General features: G+C 61.1%; 1 protein-coding gene across 2 annotated transcripts in view; it reads left to right on the forward strand.

Annotated features, from left to right (window-relative positions):
- The window catches only part of SUSD4 (sushi domain containing 4), an 83,142-nt gene extending 62,360 nt beyond the window's left edge, over positions 1-20,782 (forward strand). For both annotated transcript variants that reach the window (XM_044916444.1, XM_044916445.1), the window contains 4 exons: positions 15,863-16,054; positions 17,178-17,322; positions 19,636-20,012; positions 20,754-20,782. In XM_044916444.1, the coding sequence (XP_044772379.1) occupies positions 15,863-16,054; positions 17,178-17,322; positions 19,636-20,012; positions 20,754-20,782 (743 nt within the window). The remainder of the gene's footprint in view (positions 1-15,862; positions 16,055-17,177; positions 17,323-19,635; positions 20,013-20,753) is intronic.
- Positions 20,783-23,032: the final 2,250 nt, after the last annotated feature.

The raw sequence follows: 23,032 nt of genomic DNA on the forward strand, positions 1-23,032 counted from the left end.
GGAAGGAGACTGAGTCAGAAATCAAAAACCTCTCAGCAAACCAAAGTCCAGGACAGGACAGCTTCCCAGGGGAATTCTACCAAACATTCAATAAAACCTATTCTTCTCAGAGTCTTCCAAAAAATTGATAGAGGAGGGAATGCTTCCAAACTCATTTTGTGAGGCCAGCATTACCCTGATCCCAAAACCGGACGAGGATGCCACAAGAAGAGAAAGTTACAGGCCAGTATCCCTGATGAACATAGATGTAGATATCCTCAACAGAATATCAGCAACAGACGGAGAACAGACACGTGAGAAGATGCTCAGCATCACTCACCATCAGGGAAATAAAACCAAAACCACAGTGAGATCCCACCTCACACCTGTCAGAATGGCTCAAATCAACAACACAAGAAAAACAGGTGTTGGCGAGGATGCAGAGAAAGGGGGACTGTTGGTGGGAATGCAAGCTGGTGCAGCCACTCTGGAAACTGTATGGAATCTCCTCAAATGTTAAAAATAGAGCTTCCCTACAATCCAGCAATCGCACTGCTGGGCGTTTACCCAAAGCAAATGAAAACACTGATTTGAAGGGAAACATTCACCCCATGTTTGTAGCAGCCAAGATATGGAAGCAGCCCAGGTGTCCATCGAGTGATGAATGGATGAAGAAGATGGGTGTGTACGTATAGAGTGTTGTATTACTGAGCCATCAAATTAGCAGTGCGGTCTTGCCACCTGCAATGGCTTGGATGGACCAGAGGGTATGCTAAGTGAAATGTCAGCAAAGACAAATACCACATGATTTCACTTCAATGTGGAATCTAAGAAAACAAACACAGCCCATACTCCTAGGTTCAGAGAGCATACTGGAGGTTGCAGGGCGTGGGATGGGGACCTGGGGAGGGCATGAAGACACAGACTCCCAGCTGGAAAACCGACGCAGCAGGGGCATTTAGCCAGTGGTCCTGCGTGAACTCTGGTGATAGGCTCACTGTGGCGGCCGTTTGGCGGTGTGTATAGACGTCCAATCCCTACATTGCACAACTGATGTAACCTTGTGTGTCAAATAGACTCCAGGGAAGGAAGAAGGAGGCGGAAACACAGGCGCCTGGGAAGGTGGGAGGCCTGGGGGCTGTTGCGCTTGCTTCTCCCAAATACGGACGAAATCACCCCATTTGCGTGACTTGGGCAAGAGCTCCCCCACCTTTTCCACAGGCTTTCTCCCAGGAACCCGCCAGTTTCAGACCCCATTACAGGGAACGCGGCTTTCAATTTCCTGAGAACCTGCCAGTGCCCAGGGGTCTGCGCAGCTCCGCGGCCTTCTGAGAGAAAGTGAGAAAACAAGAAAGAACCTGAAAAACCCTGTTTGGTCAAATGTGAAATCCCTGGAAATGTCCGATTTAGGATCAACACTGAAAGCCAGTGTGGACATGGAGGGGTTGTCTGCACCTGTTGGGTCCCAGAACACCCGGCGCCCTTTCCACGGCAGGAAGCACCTCGCAGTCACAGGGCGAACCCGTGAAGGAAGCAGGAGACCCGCAGCAGGAAGTTGGGGTCCTCACATGTGACCTGCCCTGCTCAGGGCCGCCCAAGGGCCTCTCGTGGGTTTGGGATACATTCAGGCCGTTCCAGCCCCCCTGTGTCCACGTCATTCCCATCTTACGTGAGGAAAACTCAGAGCACGTGAAGGAGTAGTCTGGGATGCGGTCACATGTCGCCATGTCACCACAAATCAGCCGGGAGCCTCTCCACGTGGGGCTGGTGCCCCTCCTGCCACCCCCACCAGACCAGCGAGCCCGGGAGCGTCAGCTCTCTCCCGCCCTCCTGCCTGAGGCCCCCAGAAAGTGCAGAATCGTAACCCTTCTTAACTGGAAACTCTCCTGCATTGGGTTTTAAGTAGCTCAACAGAAATGGTGGGACCGAGTCACCGCGGGATTGACTGGTGCTGAGTCTGGACCATCAGTCATGGAATTCAGAGCTTGGGAGGCTTAGACATCACCGGTGTGCCGTTCTCCCCGACCCCACATGCCCCGGTGCCGCCTCTGTGGAAATGAAGGCAGGGACAGAGCCGAGTGGCCGTGTCCCAGGCCTGGCCGGGGTGCGCGAGTCCCCGTGCCACCCACACCCTGGCTTGGGCGCCACCCCTCGCGTGGGGCCCCCGCGGCTGTGTCCTGTCCTTCCTCCCCTGCACCAGAAGGACAGCCTCCAGAACTCAGCTTCCTGCGAGCAGCGTGGGGCCGGGGGCACCTGCGTTCCTCGCCCCGGAACCAGCAGGAGCTCATGCAGCCAAAGGTCCTTTGATTGGCTCCGCCGGCAGCTCAGGAGGCCTGCGCGGTGTCTTGCACCGCGGAGTGCCGTTAATACTCGATCACTCATCCTGAGGAGCCTTCCGAGAAGCGTGGAGCCGCTGACGGAGCGGAAACAGACTCCGCTGGCGTCCGCCCTTTCCCAAGGTCGCCCGCTCACAGGTGGGCCTGCCTACGTACCCCCTGAGCCCTCGGCTCCTCCAGGCACTTCTAGGACTAGCGTACCTGCTGGAAGTCAGGCTCTGGGTTCTAATCCTTGCTCCGCGAGCCCCTTTCCTCAGATGCAAAGGGAAGGGGCTGGGGTGGTGGGTCCCCAGGCTCCTTCCTGGTGCCACATTGTGGGACTCTGCTCCTACCCAGAACGCACTGCTCCAGGGAGGCTGCAAAGGGACGGGGTGTGAGGAGCGTCCCCCTGGTGGCTGCTCCAGAGTTCCCCTGGGCCTGCCTCACCAGAAGGGAGCTGTGTCTGCCGCGGGCCATCTTGGCCCCAGGCACCTCACTCCGCATCTTTATTCCGCCTCGCAACGGCTCCGGGGTTATTACTGGTTCTTGGCTGAGAGGAACAGGCCTGGGAGCCCGCCGCAGGGGGCCTGGACTCACTCCCCAGCGACTCTGTGCCGGCTTCCCTGTTCCGCTGCTCTTCCCTGCACCCTGGATCTCCATCACGAGGGTGTTTGGGATGAGGGACGGTACACACTGTGATTTGGCCCAGGCTGCTCGGCAGGTGATGGTGCTGGAGCGTTCTTCCTCCTTTCCTCCCTCCTTCCCGGGAGGGCTGTGGCACCGGCCTGGACGCACTGAAGCTCCCCTCAACTGGGGTACCAGCAGCGAGCTGCCCGGGCCTCCCACCGCTCAGAACGCACCAGCTGGCTAGCCGCTGCCCTGTGAGCCTCCCCTGGGCTCTCTAGCTCCCTGCAGACTCACCCCTGATCCTGCCACCCCTGCATTCGGTGTGAAATGAAAAAGATGAAGAAAAGAGCGATGAGTCCCTTTCCTCCTCTCTTCTCTCCCCAGCGTAGCGATGGGGCTTCTGCTCAAGGGAACACGGAGGGAGGGTGTCTGCTGGCCCTGCCCCTTCTAGGCTTCCCTCCTGCGTGTAAAAGGTTTCTGCGGGGCCAGGTAACGCGGGCTCAGGCTGCGACCTCCTTCCCCGAGGCCCGGGAGCTCCTCAGGAAGCAGCGGCCGGAGCGGGCTGTGTTCCGCGCCCCCACCCCAATGCTTTGTGCTCCTCGTCCGCACACTGCATTTCCACTTGAGATGTATTTGAAGGAGGAGCTTGCGGCCGTAAAGCGTGCATGTCATTCCTCTCATTCTGCCTCCTGAGGACCTTGAGACCAGAGTGAAATCACCCGCCATCACGGTCCCCGTCTCCTCAGCCGCCAGCCTGCCAGAGTGGGAGCAGATGGGTAATTTAGAGCCCCAGGAGGAGCCCAGCCTAGATCAAAGTCTTATAGCACTGTTAGGTCTCAAACACAAGAGACTCGTCGGCGCTCTGTGAAGACCTGCGTGCGCCCTGGCCTGGGAAGAGGCAGCTGTCGTTGGCTCGCGGAGCCGGTCGGAAGCGGCGTGGGGACTGAGGATGTGCGCTGCCCCCGTGGCGCTTACCTCAGCGCCTCGCTCTGTCCTCCGTCTGCTGGCATCGGAAACTCCAGTGCTGGGTGTGGTGCGAGCCCGGCACGGCCTTTTTATTAGGAGGAAATGCAGAACTCAAGCTGTCTTGCTAACTCACTGTTCGCAAGCAGCGGTCGGCCACCGTCATCTGTGTCCACGTTCAACTCCTGCATCACCGCCGAGCGACTGCAGGAGCCTCGCGGCTCGCGTGGGGCACCCATTCCCCGGGGTCAGTGTGCTTCCGTTCCCCTTCTTCTTACAGGAAGTACTTTGACCGCCACAGCCCCTTCTCTTCCCGGCCGCGCGTGCCTCGCGGCTCAAGAGCCGACTGTGCTGTGGCATCAAGAAAGCTCATCATCGGTTTCCCCTTCGACCTCGAATCCAGAAACACCGATCCTTCTGTGCTCAGGAACCAGACGGTCCCGTCCCGATTCCTCCAGGACGACCGGGTCCCCGGGCTGCCCTGCGGCTCCTTCACAGGCTCCTTTCCCTGGAGCCGCGTGGTCCCTGGCCTGGCCACCCCAAGCTCCCGCACACCTCACAGCCTGAGCGGCTAGTGGCCCCCTCGCGGCACCTTGCCTGCCTTCCGGCCTCGGTGGAAACACGGCCATCGGCCCCGCAGCCTTCCTGGACTCAGAACCGGTTTCCTGCCTCGTTCGAGGGAAGAGATTTACATGAAGTCAGAGGCACCAGCAAAGGCCAGCAAAGCTGGCCGAATCCTGGAGTGGCGTCTCCCACCTGGTCATGGAGTGAGGGGACACCAAGGAGGACTCGAACAACCCCAGAGATGGGGTCCCATCCGGCCGCAGCTCTCCCTCCCTCGGCTCCCACCCGCAGGCAGCCCAGCCCGGGGGGTCTGAAGTCAGGCCCCTCATTCACGTCTTCATGGGGAAGGTCTTGGATGCAGGGCTCGGGGCTGAGGGTGAATCCCTGGTTAGTGAGTAAATCAGACTTTGGAAACCCTCCTTGCTGGCGCTGTGGGTCTGACGAGGCCCCGTGCCCGGTGGGTCTCACGAGGCCCGGTGCCGGTGGTGCCAGGAGGGACCAGCTGCCAGCCTTCTGCAGTGAGGCCCCGAGTCCACAGCAGGAGTCCTACACGCAGGCATCTCCTGGGGCTCACGCTTCTGAACGGGTCTGGATCCCATACCTTCCAGGGGACTTGGGCCAGGGTGGGCTCATGGCTGTCACCAAGACAATTCTTGCTCTGTCTCGCAGCTGCCTCTTATTTTGGAAAAGCTCCCAGACGTGGGAGCCGAGGTTTTCCTGGTGTGTTCTTGGGATGTCCGGTCACTGAAAGGAGTGTGGGGCTCACGACCGCAAAGCTGCGCCCAGGGTTTGAGCCACCAGCTCGTACTGGGGGAGCGACCGCGTCGTGCTCGGAAATTAGGTCCTGGGACAAATGGGAAAATCTCACTGTTTGTCCCTAAACTCCAGAATACCCCCCCCCCCCCCCCCCCGCCGTTCCCTACTCCAGGCAGAATTTCTTTCTTTCCTGTCTGCAAAGATTGGTGACTTTATTTCATGGTAGTAAAACTTCTTGTCGTTGGGTGCAGCACAGAAGGCGACAAATCCCTCCAAGCAGGCGGCAGTGGCACTGGGAGCATCTGGGTATGGGGGGGGTTGGGGGCCGCTCCCCACCCCCCGCTCTTCTTCACAGATGGTTGCCAGAAGGCCCTGTCTGTCTCCATTTGGGGGACAGGCCATCAACCCGTCCCACCGTTCCGCATGTATCTCGGGGTCTCGAATCATTCATCATTTCTGTAGAGCCTGTCACCGTAAAGCCTGTGTTCATAGTCATTTCCTCTTTGTGTACAGGAAGAGGAATTTTTCTTGTTGCTGGTTTTGTTCTTGCAAAAAGATGGTGCCTGACTCTAAATTGCACCTGGACTTCTGTGGAAGTGACAGCTCATTCTTCTCCCGGGGGCCGTGGCTCACATCCTGGCCAGTGCGTCCTGATGGATGAGATCCTAATGCGGTTTCCGGCGCTTGGCTTCCTCACACGGGAAGAGGTGTGGAGAAGGGGGCAGAGCTGGACTTTGAACAAAGGCAGTTATATTGGAATCAGGGTTTTAAACCAGTCCCCAGCGCAGGCGATCTCAAGTGAACACCCGTCTGTGTTTTCACACCACAAATACCTTATCCCGAAGGAAACTGTTTTGACTCGGGAAGAAAAGTAAATTTCTGGGAAGCACGATGGCCCCGAATTCTGTAGCCTGCCACGGCTGAGGAGTGCGAGGAGACCTCACTCCACTCTGCCTGACATTTTCAGGACACGGGCCCTTTGCGTTGACTCTGGGTGACTCTGTCCTGTCCCCAGAGCGCGGTGCTCCCCAGCCTGGTTTCTGCGGGCGCGGCCCAGGGAGGGCTGGAGGCCTGGGACTTGGTCTCCCTGGTCGCCCTGCTCCCACCCACTGCGGCCTGTCTCAGTGGCCGCTGCAGGGCACACAGCTGGTTTACTTCCCTTTGAGGAAATCTCGGTGTCCCGCTGTTTTGGAAAGACCTGATGTGAGCCAGGAAACCCTCCTGGTCCGGCGAGCTGCTTCCCCAGGGCCCCAGGGGCTCGGCCTCGGCTGCACGGCTTGTGTTCCTCACGGGGGGCTCACACAGCGGATCGTATGTCCTCGTCCTTCTGGGGACTGGAAATCTGAGAAGAGTCCACAGGGCTGTGTTCCCTTGGAGACCCGGGGTGGGACCCCTCCTGCCTCGTCTGGCTCCCAGCATGGCCTCCCAGGCCTGCAGTCCCTGCCTTGGTGGCTGGGTGGCCGCCTCCTCTCCGTGCATCTTCCCCGCGGCAGGGACGCCGGTCACGCTGGAATGAAAGCTGCCCCTCCTGCAGGAGGACCTCCCCGTAACCCGATTTCATCCAAGGCATACCCAGTTTCCAAATGAGGTCACACTTACAGGTGCCTGGACTTAGGACTTCAGCGTGTCTTTTTTAGGGACACAATTCAACCTGCAGCTCATGCTTCTCTTTGGCTTAGGGGGAAACAGCCACCCTCTGCCTCCCCTCTACCTGCTTCCAGTTTGGAAAGATTCTCTTCAAGGCAGCCCCAGCCCATTGGCCAGCCTCCTCTGGACCCTGTCCACAGCCCTGTCCCAGGCTAGCGTCCCCTCGGGCCCAGCGCATGGCCCCTAGAGCCAAAGGGGCTCCCCCACCTCCTCTCCCTCTTTTTGACCTCTGACCAGCCCGCACACAGCCCACAGCCCAACAGATGAAGAAATCGCTGCTGGGACGTCTGCCCTTGGGTGGCCTGCATGCCCTTCCCTAGGGCACATGCGAGACCCCATGCGAGACTCGGCAGAGAGTGAGGCTCCAGAGTAACCGCACTTACAGTCAGATCCCAGCTCAGCTGTTTGTTTGCTGAGTGACCGTGGGCAAGTGACCTCACCCTGCTGAGTCTCGATTCCCTTATCTGTGCAAGTGAGGCCATGAGGAACCCACCCTGCACAGTGGTTGGACGGTGTGCATGCAGCCCTCAGGGTCCGTGAGGTCGGCGTACCCCAGGGGGGTGTCTGCGGAGTTGTGGTTGCAAATCCTGCTTGCATTTCATCTCGCTGCCCATCATGTGGCCGTCCAAGGCTCAGGGGTCCTTCCTCATCTGACCGGGCTGCCGGCCGCTCTCTCCTGGCCGCTTGCTGATGGCCAGCCCCCATCTCCTCTCACGCCCACAGCGTCTCAGCCAGCGCTTCCCAGATCGATTCTGATGTCAGGAGCGCTCAGTACTTTTCACAGAATGGCACAGTTTGTTTTCGGAACACTGGGACATACTGTGGAAACCTTAGAAGCATCTTTGCTGGCGGACGACGTGGCTGTTTATTTTCCACGTGTAACGTGGAGCCATGCCCAGGGTGCGTGAGCACACAGCTTGGCGCAAAGCGTGCCTTTCGCTTCCCACGCTCGCGAACTCACCGTCCAAGCACCTATTTCTCGTCTGCGAGGATTTCCGAGGAGCAGGAATGAGAAGTTTCAAGTTCAGAAAATTCAGTACGTTAATTTGGTGGTGGAAGAGCTTGAACAGGGCCACAACACCCTGGCCCACTGACCCGGGCGGGGTCGACAGTGGGAGGGTTTGCCGGCCGGCTCCGCATGCTCTGCACCTGTGGGACACGCTCCTTTTCATCCTGCTCTTCTGCTTGCTTCCCCTTTCAGAAAAGTAAGATGCCCCAATTCCAGCAGGAACCCTTTTGGAAAAGGTTCGCAGGCGCGAGGAGGCTGACACACGGTGGCTCGTGCTTTGCTTACCCTGCGGTGGCTGAGGCTGCGCCCACTTGGCCATCGGCGCTCAGTCGCTGCCAAGAGAGAAGAGCAGCCTCATCAGAACCCAAAGCTGCCGCCAGCGTTCCCCGCAGACAAGGCCGAGCAGCTGCATGCACCTGGTGTCCTTACCTCTCCCAGGTGCTGTGTTGTTCGGGGACCCCGACGTGGCGGCTCCACGGTGCGGAACAGACGGGAGCCCCCCCCTCAGGGCTGCTGTGCGGTATTGATCTTAGCCGATCCGTCAGCATGGCTCTGAGCAGGCAAACGCCAGCCTCCCTGTGCAGCCCAGAGAAAAGCAGAACCCCAGCCTCATCACCATTTCCTTCCTTGGGTGGACACGTGTACTGGCCTTCCGTGTTGTTACAGCAGAACCAGAGTGGAGACTATAATGTGCTGCGTGATGTTTACTGACTTTCCCTGAGCGAAAAGCAAAGTTCCAGGGGTCACCCTGGAAACACCTGGGACTTGGGCCTGGAGGGGCTCCGTCTGGCTTCCTGGCATCACTACCCAAATGCAGAGCGGTGGGGGCAGCCGGTGCCATGGCAGTTTTCATTACTGGAAGCCCGCCGGCCTGTTGACTGCAGGGGTGTGGTGATACTGTGTGTGTCGCGAGCAGGGCTGCGCCCCCGGCTCGTGGGGACTGCTCAGACAATATGCTCAGTGCCTCAGGATGATTGGCACTGGCCCCTCAGAGGTGCCGGCTTCCTGCCGCGTCCCCACGCTCCCCAGCCTGGCGCAGAGAGAGCGAGCTCGCCGCAGAGCTTTCCCCCGGGAAAAGACTGTCCGACTCGCCTGGGACTCCTGCCGGATGGCGCTGAGCTGCAGCGTTTCTCCAGGCTCCCGGCTGAGCCACAAGCTGCCGGTCAGGTCCGTGGACTACAGTCGGAAAGCATGGGTCTGGGGGAAGCTGCAGACCCACCGTGGACACCACGGCCACCTCGTTCTCACACTGCCGTGAGCCAGCTGTGGGGTGGGGGGGAGTGTTTTAGTGTCTGATGCAGCCGCGGAGCCTGTGCCCTCAAATCGGGCCACCTGTTAGACCCACCTGGGGCCCTGAGGACCTGGCCGAGCCCAGGACCCGGCCCAGACCCGCCAGACCGCACTCCCCAGTGACACCACGTGCAACCAGGTTGAGGACCCGCTGACGTGCGTCACTGAGACATGGTTCAGATGCAGCGTGGATGGATGGGGGGCGGCAGGAGCAGCTGGGCGGGCACACGGCACTGTTCTGCCCCGGGGAGAACGTGGTAGGCCATGGATGTGAGCGCGTCCCCAGAGACATTCCGTGGCTCCACCGGAATAGAAGTGGATCTTCACGCGCTGGTGTTTGTGCACGTGGGCCGGCCAGTCACTTGGGCTAGAGCTGTCTTCAGGGTATGGCTCCCGGGATCCCCAGGGTCGTCTCTGCTGTGGTCAGCCTGAGGCTCAGCGTGTTTCGTGGCTCAGCCTGGATGTAGCATTTGTCATGTCAGCTGGCACGACCGTGGGGTGGTGAGCAGCCCCCCAGCACCAGCACCACAGGCAGGCGGTCCGGACGTGCAGACTGAGGGATGGCCCTTCCCTCCCACAGGACGAGCCCTGAAGCACTGGTCAGCACACCTGGGCTCGCGGCTCAGGGGGTTCCCGAAACAGCGGCTACCGAGGGTGGTGCCCCACGCGCTTCTGCCCCCACGGTACGTTCTGTGTTCGCGAGGCACAGACTCTACGAACTTGTTCTCCTGTCGGCTGGAGAGAGGTCAGCGACCGAGGCCTGAGGCGAGTGACCAGATGGTCAGGCCAGGTCTCCCCCGCAGGTGGCCTCCCTCAGTCCTCCGTAGGGACTCGCCTGTGGCCACCAGCCTACCCACAGCTCTGTTGCATCCCCACCCCGTGTCCCCCCGTGAGAGCCAGTCTGCCCCCTCGGGGGCTTCCTTCCACCTGCCCTGCCCCCGTCTAGTCCTTGTGCTCAGAGCCCCGGTGTCAGGGGCGTCTCCGTGGGCTCTGCAGACCTCTGACCACCATCCGCACCCACCCGTCTCCTCCTCAGCTCATTCCTAAATGGCATCCCTGTGCTGAGGTCCCAGGGACTCCGTGTGGCCAAGTCAGGTGTTACTCTTCTCCTAGCTTTCTCACTTGCTAGGAGCCACCCTGCTCCCCAAACGCTCTCCACTCTTGGCCCTGGTGACAGGGCCCTTGGCCCCTCTTGTGCCCCCAGCCGATTCCAGCGTTTTGACTGGGACCCCCCCACCAGGGGAGTTCGCCCACCCTGGGGTTTGATCTCTGTGCTCCTGAGCCCTGAGTTCCAGGCGAGCTGCAGACGCTCTCCATGGCTGCCCCATCCCAGGTGGAGAGCTCCCTTAGCTCAGACGGGCCCATGCAAAGCCAGACCTTGGTGCCATACTTCCTACCGATGAGCAAACCCAGGAGGACAACCCGTCCTGGCGAGGAGCTCCACCATCTGTCAGGCGCCAATGTCAGAAATCTGGGAGACACCCTCGACCCCAGACTCCAACCCTCACCAGTCCTGTTTTGGGAACAGACTGAAGTCTGTCCCATCCTGTGCTCCTCACGGTCACTGCCTCTGTCCTGGGCCAGGCCACCTCCTTCCTCTCCTGGATGTGGCCTGAGCCACATGATGGCTTCACCGTTGCTGTCCCTGCTCCCGGCGGACTGTCTCATGTTAGCGCTGGCCGTCCCTGAGCAGTGTCTGTCCCTGCTCCCCCAGCGTCCAGCACACACAGGCTAGACCCTGGGCTTCCTCCCCGGCAGCCCCTCCACCCCCTCTCTGGACCCGGGGCCCGTCCCTGCCACTCTCCCTGCCTCCCACTGGCCCTCCTGTGTGCCTGGCCCTGTGCACAGCCCGTGACCAGCTCCTTGCTGCTCCGTGGGCATCATGTGTTCCTTGTGCCCAAGCCTCTCATCTGCCAGCACCGAGAGAACCAGCGGTTTGGTTTCTGTTTTCTAACATGTTATAGACCGATAACTGTAAAACATTGGATAAAAGTGGATTATAGAAAAAAATAAAGTCAAAGACCTAATATGAATCCCACTTTAGACGATTACATACAACAGTATTAAGATTGTATTTCAATAGGTAGAAATGGAAAACAGTCTTGGATGTTGCACCAAGGTCACCTTGGAAGTCAGATTGCTACATCTGGTCCCTCATGTTGTGGACTAGAAGCACACGGTCGGAGTGCCGGCGTTGGCCTGTGGGCCTGCAGACGAACCATCCCTGAACTGCTCTCGCCCAGGCACCCCGCGCCGTCCGCGCCTCCCCCCTGCGCTCTGCCATGGTGCCGTGAAGCCATCTAGGGCCTTGCTGATGGGCGGGCGGTGTCTCCGGCTCTCCAACCGCCCTGGGGCAGGGGCTTCGGGGCCTGGGGCTCTGGGGGTAACGGGGGAGACAAGAGCTGAGTCTCCAGTGAGGCCCAGGCGGTTTCCGAACTCCGTTTGCAGGACTCTGACCTGTGGAGTCAGGGTGGGGTTGGAGCTCAGGTGGGGGAGCTGTGGCATCGGTTCCAGAGAGAAGCAGAGGCAGCGGTGTGCGTGCATGCGCTCCTGCGTGTGTACCTGTGATCGTGTTCACCACGTGATATGTGGATTCACGGTGTATGTGCATACTGTACGTACACAGCACTCGCACATATGCACGGTGTATACGGATACTGTCGGTACGTATATGCCTCCCGTGTACGCATATTTGGTCCCAGCGTGTGTGTGTATCCTGTGTGTACATGACTCCAGTGTGTATTTTTGTACCGTATATGTAACCACAGTACAGATGTATGTACTGTACACGCACATATGTGCACATGCACATACCGTGTATATGTCCGTGATCACAGTGCATATACACCTACTGCGTGCACGTGTGAGATCGAGGAGGCCAGGACTCCCCAGGACCCGCCGATGTGCTGTCTGCGAGCCACTGGTGTGATTCCGCCCGAGTCTGGAGGCCTGAGCACCAGCGGCACCAGCGTCCGAGGACACAGTTGTGCAGAGCAAGTTCACCCCCTTTGCCCTTCTGCTCTGTTGGGTCCTCAAACGATGATGATGCCCCCACACTGGGAAGGGCCATCTCCTCAGTCCGTGATTCAGATGCAAATCTCTCCCAGAGATGCCCTCAGACACAGCAGAAGTGATGCTTTACTTGCTGTCTGGGTGCCCTCAGCCCGAGCAGGGCGACCCGCAAATGTGAGCACTGCAGCGTTTTTGCAGCATCCACACGAGGGCCTGGGACCACGTGGACCTGCCCCCCTGGTGGCTCGGTCCACCCACAGCCTCTCCTTCCTGTTCCTCCTTCTCATCCCTGGCCCCATTCACCCCCTGGCGTGTGTCCCTCCGGGCTGCCTCCTCATGGGGCCCGAGCACTGTGGATTCTCTGTTTCTCTGCGTGCATGGCTGCGGATCCCTGGCCCGCCCCTCAGGGAAGGAAGCTGGCCCGGGCTGCATGTCGGAGTCTTTTCACCCTGGTTACTGAACCCCCGCAGGTGAGTGTGTGAGGCTGGAATGTTTTGTTCAGTGGATGGAGAGCCTCGCCCGGCCACAGAAATAGTCCCTTGGTTACTTACTCTGTCTTTGGTAAGCCCCAGGAGGGTAGGGACCAACGTAGGGTCTAGTTTCAGTGGTTATCCAAAAATGTTGTGTTAAACAAATGAATTAAGAAATGAGTCAGGGCGCCTGGGCGGCTCAGTTGGTTGGGTGACTGCCTTCAGCTCAGGTCATGGTCCTGAAGTCCCGGGATCGAGTCCTGCATTGGGCTCCCTGCTCAGCGGAGAGTCTGCTTCTCCCTCTGACCCTCCCCCCTCTCATATGCTCTCTCTCTTTCTCTCATTCTCTCTCTCAAATAAAATCTTTAAAAAAAAATGAGTGAAAGACTACAGTCAAGACAAAAGTGTGAAAAGGCCCTTCGTTCAGAAGGTCTGGCGTGTGGGCTGTGTGGTGTGATCGGTCCCGTCTCTGGGCCGGAGCGGACACCACGTGCCGACAAAGCAAACCAGGACGAGAGGTGAGAAATCACGGTTTCCACCTAGAGATGCATCTGCCTTTCGGGGGAGGACAGAGAGGAGGGGCCCGCAGCTCGCTAGGTTACAATTAATGCTTCCGTCGTCCGTCCTGGCTTCTGACAGGACACAGGGTGGGGGGTTCCCTTGCCACAAAACTGATGGTCGTTCAGGCATGGTCATCAGACACTGCAAGGTGTGAAGGTAGGTGTTTCCTCTCGGCAGCGCGTGCATCTGCACCAGGTGGCGGCTGCCAGCCTTGGGACTGAAGCCTCTGCAGGGAGGGGTGTTCACGTGGCCTCGGGGCAGACGTGGCTGTGACACGTATCAGACTGCATGCGTGGGGTGGGGGGTCCTGGCTGCATCAGGGCCTGGAGGTGCCCAGCTGGGCTGCTCCCAATCCTTACAGGCACCCAAGGAGTTAGGAATCGTTCCCTCATTACACGGATGGCGAAGCTAAAACCCCAAGAACTCAAACGCGCCGCCCAGCACGCTAGAGCTCATCAGCTCAGAGCTGCGTTTTGCACGTAAATCTGGGGACGTCTGCAGCCCGTGCCCCTTTGTGCCCCACTGCCTCAGTTTCCCTGCTGGATGGTCCATCAGTCCAGCCTCGTCGTTCTGTAGCACGTCGTGGGACCCTGAGCCTCGGAGTTAATGCAGTGACGTGGATGGTCCTTTGTCCTTGAGGCCAAGGCCAGGGAGTGCTGCCGAGACCATGGCTCTCTGGGCCTTGGAAACATTCTGGTAGTTTTGGACCCGAGTGGCTCCAGGACTTGCTCAGAGTGCCTGCTGGGAGAGAGTCCCACGGCCCCATGTGCCCCTGACCACAGAAAGGGCCTCCCCCGGGCGCAGCGTTGTGGGGGCTCTGGGCTGTGGAGGGGCTACCTGGGCAGAGGTCACGGCCAGGCTGGCCTCACTGCAGATGTGGACGCTCCCCACTGGGCCTATCCCTCTGGGGCGCAGGGGATCGTGCAGCCGGGAAGGCGCTTCCCAGAGCCCCACCAGCTCCTTACCTGCCACGCTTCTGCCGGCATCCCCAGACTGGCTGGTGCCTCACCCTCTCCCTCCTCCTCGCCGGCCACCTCGCTCACCCACCAGGGACGCTTCAGGGCATCCTGGAGGTGGTGTGTCTGACCAGAGCCCCGGTGTGTGGAACCGGCCGTGCACTGGGGATGGGACCCCTTGGGTGGCTCTGGGAAGGCGGCGACCACTCCTCAGCCTCGAAGTCGGGGCTCTGTTCCTGACCCTGCCTGCTTGCACCTGACGCCACATTCTTGGGGCATGCCGGGCCTGCGACCTCAGGCCTTAGCTGCGACCGGCACTGCCCGGCAGGCCGCCTCTCCCAGGCCCCTGATCAGCTAGCTCCCTGCCTCCCCCAGTCTAGATGGAGCCTGCAGGCTGGGCAGGCAGGGAAGTCGGGCCCTGGGGCATCCCAGGTGGTATCGGAGTCTCCCCGGGCTCCGGCCCCTGCAGGACACACCTGCCCGGTCCCAGCTTAGCAGCAGGGCCGCTGCGTGCTGTCGCCGCTTCTCCACCAGCACATAAGCAGTCCCTGTGCAGGCATCCCTCTGGCTCCTGGGGCCTGGCTGTCCCTGGCTGCCCACTTCCATGATGTCAGAACAGCCCCCAGACTCTCCTGTTTCATAGGCGAGGGCACTGAGGTTCACCGGTGAGAAGCAGCTTGTTGGGGGTCGCTCGGTTGGCCCGGCGTTGGGCCAGAGCTCAGACCGGGGATGTGAGCTTCTGCTTCCCCATCTCTGCAAAGAGCCCACAAGACCTCACTGCCTGTTCTCTGCGGGGTTGGAAGAGGGTCTGTAGGGGCCTCTCACCCCCACACCTCCAGATGGCTCTGTGCGCGGGGGTCCAACTGCTAGCGGGCCCCAGGGCCTCCCTGCGCAAGCGGCCTGCATGTGGGGGCTCCCACTGGCCGGGCAGGGGGCTTCCGCAGGTGTGGACGTGAAGCAGGCCGTGGTAGTCTGTGCTTTGTCTCCTGGGGACGTTTAAGCAGACTGGCCGTTCTGAGTCCTGAGGGGAAACTGAAAACGTTTTCCTTCCCCTAAAATCGAAGACTAGAAGAGTCAGAAAATCCATAAATCGTGGAGGGTAGAATAGGCTTCCATTGTACGGGGAAGAACATCAAGGCCGGGAGAGGCTACGTGACCCACGGGAGGTCACACATGCGCGGGGGCCGAACCGAGCCCCGATCCAGGCTCCTCCTGCGCGATGCCTGCTCCCCCATCAGCAGCCTGCCTGGGGTCCACACGCAGCCGGCAGGATTGGGTCGAGCCCCCGCAGGGCACATGGGGATCGGGATGAGGACACCCAGGGTGCAGACAGCCCCAGATGGCTGCCATAGCGCACAAACAGGCATGGGCCGGCAGGCCCCATAGTAAGGGCTTCATTCATGAATAGCCTAACGGTACTGACTTGGTGGTTGGGCAGAGAATGGCGCGTGCCATTAACACAGTCGCTTAACACTCTTCGTGAAACGGGCGCACTCCCTACCGCGTGAGACCAACCTCTGCTTTACCAGGCGGTCAACAGCGCTGGGCGGCGGCCGCGGGGGCTCGGCATGTTCAGTGGGCTCCTGGGTGACCCCGCAGGGACAGGTCGCGGGTCTGGTGGTGCACATGCAGACGCCCCTTCCCGCCGGACCTGTGTCCTGACGGCCCAACGGCGGGCACGTGGTGCTGACGCAGCTCTCCCCGCCGCCTCAGTGTGTCCGCTGCCTCCAACCGTGAGTCACGGTGACTTCGTGTGCCACCCGCGGCCTTGTGAGCGCTACAACCACGGGACCGTGGTGGAATTTTACTGCGACCCCGGATACAGCCTCACCAGTGATTACAAGTACATCACATGCCAGTACGGGGAGTGGTTTCCCTCCTACCAAGTCTACTGCATCCAGTCAGGTGAGCGTGCACGGCCCAGGCCACACCGCACATGGTGGCCCCCGGCCGTGTTCCCCCCCCACCACGCAAGGGTCAGGGACACAGCGCAGAGACTCATCTTTGTGAGTTCCCGTCCCTGGGGAAGGAGGGTCCGCTCTGTCTGCCCCCAGCCCTGTCCCGCCCACAGACAGGGACCTCAGCCCACGTGTGTGGCCCAAACCCATCCATTCTCTTGTGTGTGAGGACACATGTCAGAACCCAGAGGGTGTCATCACACAGAACACCTGTTCTCATGTAGGAAGGCCCAGGCCACTTGCAAACGTCAGTGCCTCCCAGTTCATAACAAGTGACTAGCAGACCAGCCTTACCGCTGACCTAAGGAGCCCGGGTGGTGAGCACGGGGTGCAGACCAGGGCACCAGCACCCAGCCACCCTCTGTCTCCCGCATGCCCAGCCCTGCCCGCTCGCCCCGGCCTTTCCTGCCAGAGTACTGACAATCACTAAAGACGTAGTCCCCGGCCCCCGTATGTGGGGGCAGCACCTGGTGACCCGGGGGCAGCTCCTGGTGACCCGGGGCCTCTGGAGGCCGACGAACGGCAACGGGAGCCAGAACAGGATGCTGTGGAGGTGGCAGCAGCAAGGGAGGACGGCGGGGGGCAGACAGGGCGGCCTGGGCCCCAGGGATGGGAACCGTTCTGGAAGGCTCACTGTCGGCTGCCCCTCCTGTAGGTGTGCTGACGGCTAGAGGCGGTGGGGAGGCTTGCCCCTCTACTCCTCTGTCCCTCTCTTCTACTCAGCCCACAAGCCCAGGACCCCCTCCCCCTAGCCTGCCGCCCCCCGGCCCAGGTGTGCTGCAAACACAGCTTCCCCGGGGAGACGGACCCCCATTCGGGCCCCCATTCCCCCTGCCAGAGAAGCAGGAGTGCTCCCAGCTGGGCACTGGGCTCTCAGCCCTGTGGGGAGCATGCTCCTGTGGGTGGTTTGCAGAGGCCATGCTGCGGGCAGAGCGCAGGGGGTGGGGTCCGGATGCGGGGAGCCCCCAGACGCACGTGATAAGCATGCTGTTTCCCAGATCACCCACAAATGGACACAGGGCCATCCCAGTCCGGAAGCCTCACGCACCGCTCTGTTCTCTCTCTGGCAGAACAAACGTGGCCCAGCAGCCACGAGACCCTCCTGACCACATGGAAGATCGTGGCGTTCACGGCGACCAGCGTGTTGCTGGTGCTGGTGCTCGTCATCCTGGCCAGGATGTTCCAGACCAAGTTCAAGGCCCACTTTCCCCCCAGGTGAGTGCTGGGGTTCAGCAGCTCTGAAGGTGGGTGGTGAGAGCAGAGGGTCAAAGGTCAGGCTCCTGGGGTGCGGTGGGGCGTCTGGGGTCAGAGCGCGGGCTGGACAGGGCTCCTCACCCTCTCCCCCACCTCCACGTGAGCCCCAGGTGCTGTGGGGTGTGGAGAAGGAGCGCGCAGAGTCAGGGTTGCTGCCAGGCAGGACCCCCAGGACCCCTTTCCCATCATGTGCACACGGCCCACGGCCCACAGGGAGGATAAGAAATTCACGGAATTAGGAGATGCGGCGAAGGTGTGACACAACAGAGGTTCAAGAACGGTGTGCCTGTAAGTCTCTGGAAGAAGATGGGGTTCTGGAGGAGGCGTGGGGTAGGGGACAGGACCCACTCGCCCTCACCTGCCCGTGCGCAGAGGCTCGGGCCGATGCCTCCATCCTCCCCTCGGTCATCACGGAAGAGGAGCTTGTCCGGAAGCAGGTAGGCCAGCTCCTCGGCGACAACAGCCATCACCGCGGCTGCTGGCGGCCACGTTCCCAGGAGGAGGTGTTGCTGGGAGAGCCGGGTGACGAGCGTGCGGCCATCCGAGGCAGAGGGCAGGGCGCTGGCCAGCCTCCCCAACGCCAGCCACCTTTAGCCACCTCGCTCCACGGAGTCCTGAGCGTCCTCGGGCCCCTGTGCTGGCCTCCCCTCGGGGACCTTACGCTTCCAGAAAAGACATTTGTCTGCCCACGGGGACAGCCCACCCCCAGAGCTGTGTGTGCCCCCCTGCAAAGGGGGTGCTGATGGTGGAGGAGGAGGCTCCTGGAAAATCCCGCGTCCCTCACAGTCCCGGCCGGGTGAGGAGGGAGGGACGGCACCTGCCAGCCTCCGCCCTGGACCTCACGCCCCGCTCTGGCCTTCTGCTGCTGAGCCGCTGAGCCATGCACCTGCCCGGCCACAGGGGTCCCGACCCCGCAGGTGCCCCCTCTCCCGGCCCGGCCTGCAAAGTGCCACAGCCAAGCCCCTGCAGAGATGCCGGGAGCTTCTGTCTTGCTGTCTCTGTCCTCAACAGCACAGCTTAGTAACCACGGCCTGTGTTCCATCGTGAGCAATTACAGCATCTGAAAAGGCCCAGGGGTCACAGGGGGGCTCACCCACACGTCATGGTTTATGGCACATGGGGGCTTGGAAACGGCCAAAGCAGCCAAAAAGCCGCTCAGCTGTCCAGATAGAAGACTGCGTTGTTTGGGGCAAGCCCAGGATGGACTCTTCCTCGGGCCGCACGCGTGTGGACCCTGGAGAACCACGCGATGAGCGCACATGGGGGCTGAGCACTGTGGGGGTGCCGTGGACAGGGCAAGGCCCGGGAGGAAGGGGGCTGGCTTGTCCAGGGCACCCAAACGAGAGCGAGCAGCCTCTTGAAGGTTCACGGCGAGCTCGCCCTTCATCCCTGTCCTGCCTCCCGGGGAGTGGGCCTTGCTCCTCGCTCTCTGGAATGTGCCCCAAACGTCCGCAGACTTGGGCCTGGCGCTGCCCTCTCCCAACGCTGCGTCCTGGCATGGCATTTCCTTGGGCTTTGGAGCCCTGCTGTCACCATGAGGGTCTGCCCGCCGGCCGGGCTGTCTTCTGTCCCGGACGGTTTACTCGGGGCTGCGTCACTCAGCCCCGGGGGCCCTCAGAGGAGCCAGTCCACTGGCCGCTCACAGCAACTGGGGCCCCGTGGGGGCCAGGAGCAGAGAGGTGGTCAGGCAGGGTCTGCGGGGTGATGGGGCGTGCAGGGGCGAGGCCAGCAGCCGGTGCTGCGTCGGGGACCCCCCCACACGGACCACGGCCCCTCCCAGTGGCCCCACGTGGCTCAGGTTCAGGTGGCTGCTGGGTTGGGGGGTGGAGCGGGGCCCATGTAACGGGTCAGGTGGTGAGACACGGCTTGGAACTTTCCTTTCTTCCTGTTTTCTACCTTGACTAAAACTCTGAGAACGAAGCGGCATAGGCAGCACAGGGTCCCCCTTCCCTGGTGGCACGTGGGGTCCTGGGTTCCTGTTGGTCTGAGGTGTCTTCCATTCCCAGCAGACTCCGCAAGGGGCCCTGCGGGGGCCCAGTGGACAGAGGCCAGAGACGGGGAGAAGGAAGCCCGAGGGGGGCGCGGGGGCCCAAGACAGAGGAGGACGCTGCGGGCGGAGCGCGGTGCGGGCAGAGCGCCATGGGCTGCAGGGGGCCCCGGAAGGAGGCTGGTCCTCCCGCAGGCTCCTCAGCCGTCAGGGGCACAGGGTCACTGGTGGCCTCGGTCCGCAGGGACCTGCTGTCTGATCTGTGGGTGCTGCTTTCCTTCGCATAGGGGGCCTCCGCGGAGCTCCTGCAGTGACCCGGACTTCGTGGTGGTGGACGGCGTGCCTGTCATGCTTCCGTCCTACGACGAGGCTGTGAGCGGAGGCATGAGGGCGTCAGGCCCCGGGTACCTGGCCTCCGTGGGCCAGGGCTGCCGCTTGCCCGTGGACGACCAGAGCCCCCCAGCGTACCCCGGCTCAGGGGACACGGACACAGGCCCGGGGGGGTCAGAACCCTGTGACGGCGGCTCAGGCTCTTCCGAGCTGCTCCAGAGTCTGTATTCGCCTTCCGTGTGCCCGGGGGACACGCGCCCCAACAGCACTGACATGGGGGCCCGCACGGTGGGAGAGGCGGCGTCCACCAGCCCGGGCATCGACATCGCAGACGGTGAGTGTTTGCCCTACGCCTGGCCTCTTCTGCGGCCTGAACCACCACTTGTCGCTCTCCCTGAGTGTGAGGCCTCAAACGAGGCCGTCAGTTCCCCCTCGATGAGCCCGTAGCTGAGACTTCAGGAGGCACACGCTGGCTGTGACGGCCCGCGCTTGGTTTTGTCGTGTCCATGGGAACCAGGATGCTTCCTTCCCCATCCCTGCTTTAGATGGGGCCCTGGAAGCACTCAGAGACAGGGTCACCGTGCACATGATCAGGCGACGGGTGCACACGGTATAGGGTGGCCCTGGAGAAGCCGTGTGCACGCAGGCGCTCCCAGCAGGCGTGAAGTAACAGGCATGCGTGCCTGGCAATCGCAGCTCACGGTAGAGAGACCAGGGTGTCTCCCCGGGGAGGCTCACAGAGCCCCGTGCACGTGGGAGCACCAGTCCAGGCCGTGGCCACAGCTGCCCAGAGCCTGGCCTCCTTCCCGCACGCCCGCTGCCGCCGTGTCCCTGAATCCTGCCCTTCTGGCTTGACCCCTAAGGGCACATGGTTAAAGTCTTAACGTTTTATTTTTCATGAGCTGGTGGAAGGTTTTTCAACAAAGAGACGGCATACAGAGGAGTAGTTTCCGTGATTATTAACGGATATGTGGAACTTAACAGTTTCTTCTGACACCAGGAATTACAGATGTTTTAATAAAGCTTTTAACCGCCGGTCCTTGCGGCAGAGCAGTAACCGTCTCTCCTTTCACAGAGATCCCGCTAATGGAAGGAGATCCGTGACCAGCAAAGCCGCGAAAATTCTCCTGCCCCTGCGGGGACGGGAACCGTGCGCCTCAGAGGGAAGCCCCAGAGGGACCGGCCATGGGGGCGTGGGGGGTTTCTAGCTTACCTACATGGGGACCGTGACTCGCATCATCCATCCCAGGCTCGACGCTGCGGCGGGCACTCGCGGGGAGCAGGGACCAGGGGGCCTGGGCGGTCCCGGTGAAGGGGTCTGGCGCGTCCCTGCTGCAGAGCGGGGCGGCTCCACACACGTCCCGCTGAGCCCCCCACCCCACGGCTTGTGCTGCGGGCACTGCCTGCCACCTCTGCAAGCATGTTCCCCACCGATTCACCCCGTGTCGGCTCCACGCGACACGGCCGCCGTGTGGAAGGCTCCCGGGTGCGTGGGGGCCATCTCCTTGATCCGGACACAGTACTCGATTCGAGAGAGAAGAAAGGAAGGACACGGGCAGACTCTGCTTCCTGGAAGTTCGTCCACAAGTGCAGTTGATGAGCTCTGAGCCATCCTTTGGACAAACATGGTGGTTTTTCTGTCTCATGGGCTGGTGCATGGATCGTGCTCCGGGTAAGTCTCGTGTCTCGTGACTTTGCGGATGGCTGGATGTGCTCAGACGTGTCTCCTGGCGGACAGAGTTACAAGGTAACGTTCTGTTTGGCGTTTTAAGGTGTCCCTTGACCATGTGTCTCAAGAGTCGCGAGTCCCCTCCCATCACCCGTTACGATATTGCCCCTGCTCCCAGAATGCAGCCATACGTTTATTTTCCAAAACAGCAATTGTTTCTGTCAACGTGCTCTTCCTACAAATAAACTATGAGGCTGGATTTTTTTTCTTTCTGTTTTGTCTGCCAAGTGCACGCCCAGATGGCTCTCTGGCTCTCCCCTCCAGCCGCTCCTGCTGCGAGGGCCTCCCCGGGCCCACTGGGTGCTGTTCCTAAGAAAACGTTCCCCGAGTCCTAAAACGTCTCTTTCAAATACATGCTGATCTGTGGATTTGATTTCTTTCCTCCTCTGGGCTTTAGGCAAATATAAACAAAACTCTGATCCATAAAATTGCTATGTCCATGCAGCGCGGGAGCTGGGAGCTTGGTCAAATCCTGTTTTATCCTGGCACAGATTAAAAATTAAAAACAACACGGCAGTTTGAAGCGTGGCTTTAATAGTGGAGTCGGGCGGGCAGAGGAGAGGTCGTGACCCCCGCGACCGGGGGCTGACGGCGGCGTCTGCGACGTGCCCACCGAGCTGGCCCGGGCCCGAGAGCGGGGGGCGGTGAGGAGCAGCATTTAGTCACGAGAACTTCGGCACAACTTTGCCTCACAAGCCGCACACAAGGAGCTGGTTTTCACGAGTGTTTGTGCTTAAATGCCACCCGGTCCACCAGGAGGCAGAGAGCGTTGGCGGCGGGGGGATCCGGGGTCCACCGTGGTCTGCCTCCTCTAGGCAGTGGCCCCAGGACCAGGCCTGCGCCGGCCTCCCTCCCGGCCCCTGAGTGCATGGCAGGTCTTCCGGGGAAGTGGGCGTTCCTGGCCCACCTCCTTCGGGGAAGTGTTCTCCTCCCAAACTAGAGAGCGCCCCTCCCCCTGAGCCGAGCCCAGGGATGCCACCCCAGCCGGGCACCCGGAGACGGAAGCGCAGGGGCCACACACGTCCAGACGTCTGCGGCAACAGTGTGGGAAACGTAGTGACCGGTTAGAAGATGCCTGCTCCTTGGCCTCAGAGTCTAACGCAATCACCTGGACCCCCTTTAGCTTCTGGCCCCAATCCCGCCCACAAGTGCTGCTTGCCGTGTCATTTCATCCTGGGGAGGTTGTGTGGCAGGAGAGAATGCTCGTGACCTCCCCAGCACATCCTGGTCCTGGTCTTGGCTTCGTGTGAAAGTTCTGGAAGGCCCTCTGACTCGGACACACGCTTGCGTCCCCCGGCGGGGGAGAGCGCCATCCTGGCTCTGTGCTTCTGCCCTGGGGGAGGGAGGCGCCTGCAGCCGAGCCTGAGCACAGACCCCGGGCTGCCCCTGAGGAGTCTGGGATCTGGAGGGGAGTTCTCTGTTGCAAGCCCAGCAGACGTCACAGGACAAACTCACACCTCACTGCTGTGGGGCTATCCTGGCTCTCTGCTTCTGCCCTGGGGGAGGGAGGCGCCTGCAGCCGAGCCTGAGCACAGACCCCGGGCTGCCCCTGAGGAGTCTGGGATCTGGAGGGGAGTTCTCTGTTGCAAGCCCAGCAGACGTCACAGGACAAACTCACACCTCAC

Source organism: Neomonachus schauinslandi, chromosome 6, assembly GCF_002201575.2.
Source record: "Neomonachus schauinslandi chromosome 6, ASM220157v2, whole genome shotgun sequence".
Classification (NCBI taxonomy): domain Eukaryota; kingdom Metazoa; phylum Chordata; class Mammalia; order Carnivora; family Phocidae; genus Neomonachus; species Neomonachus schauinslandi.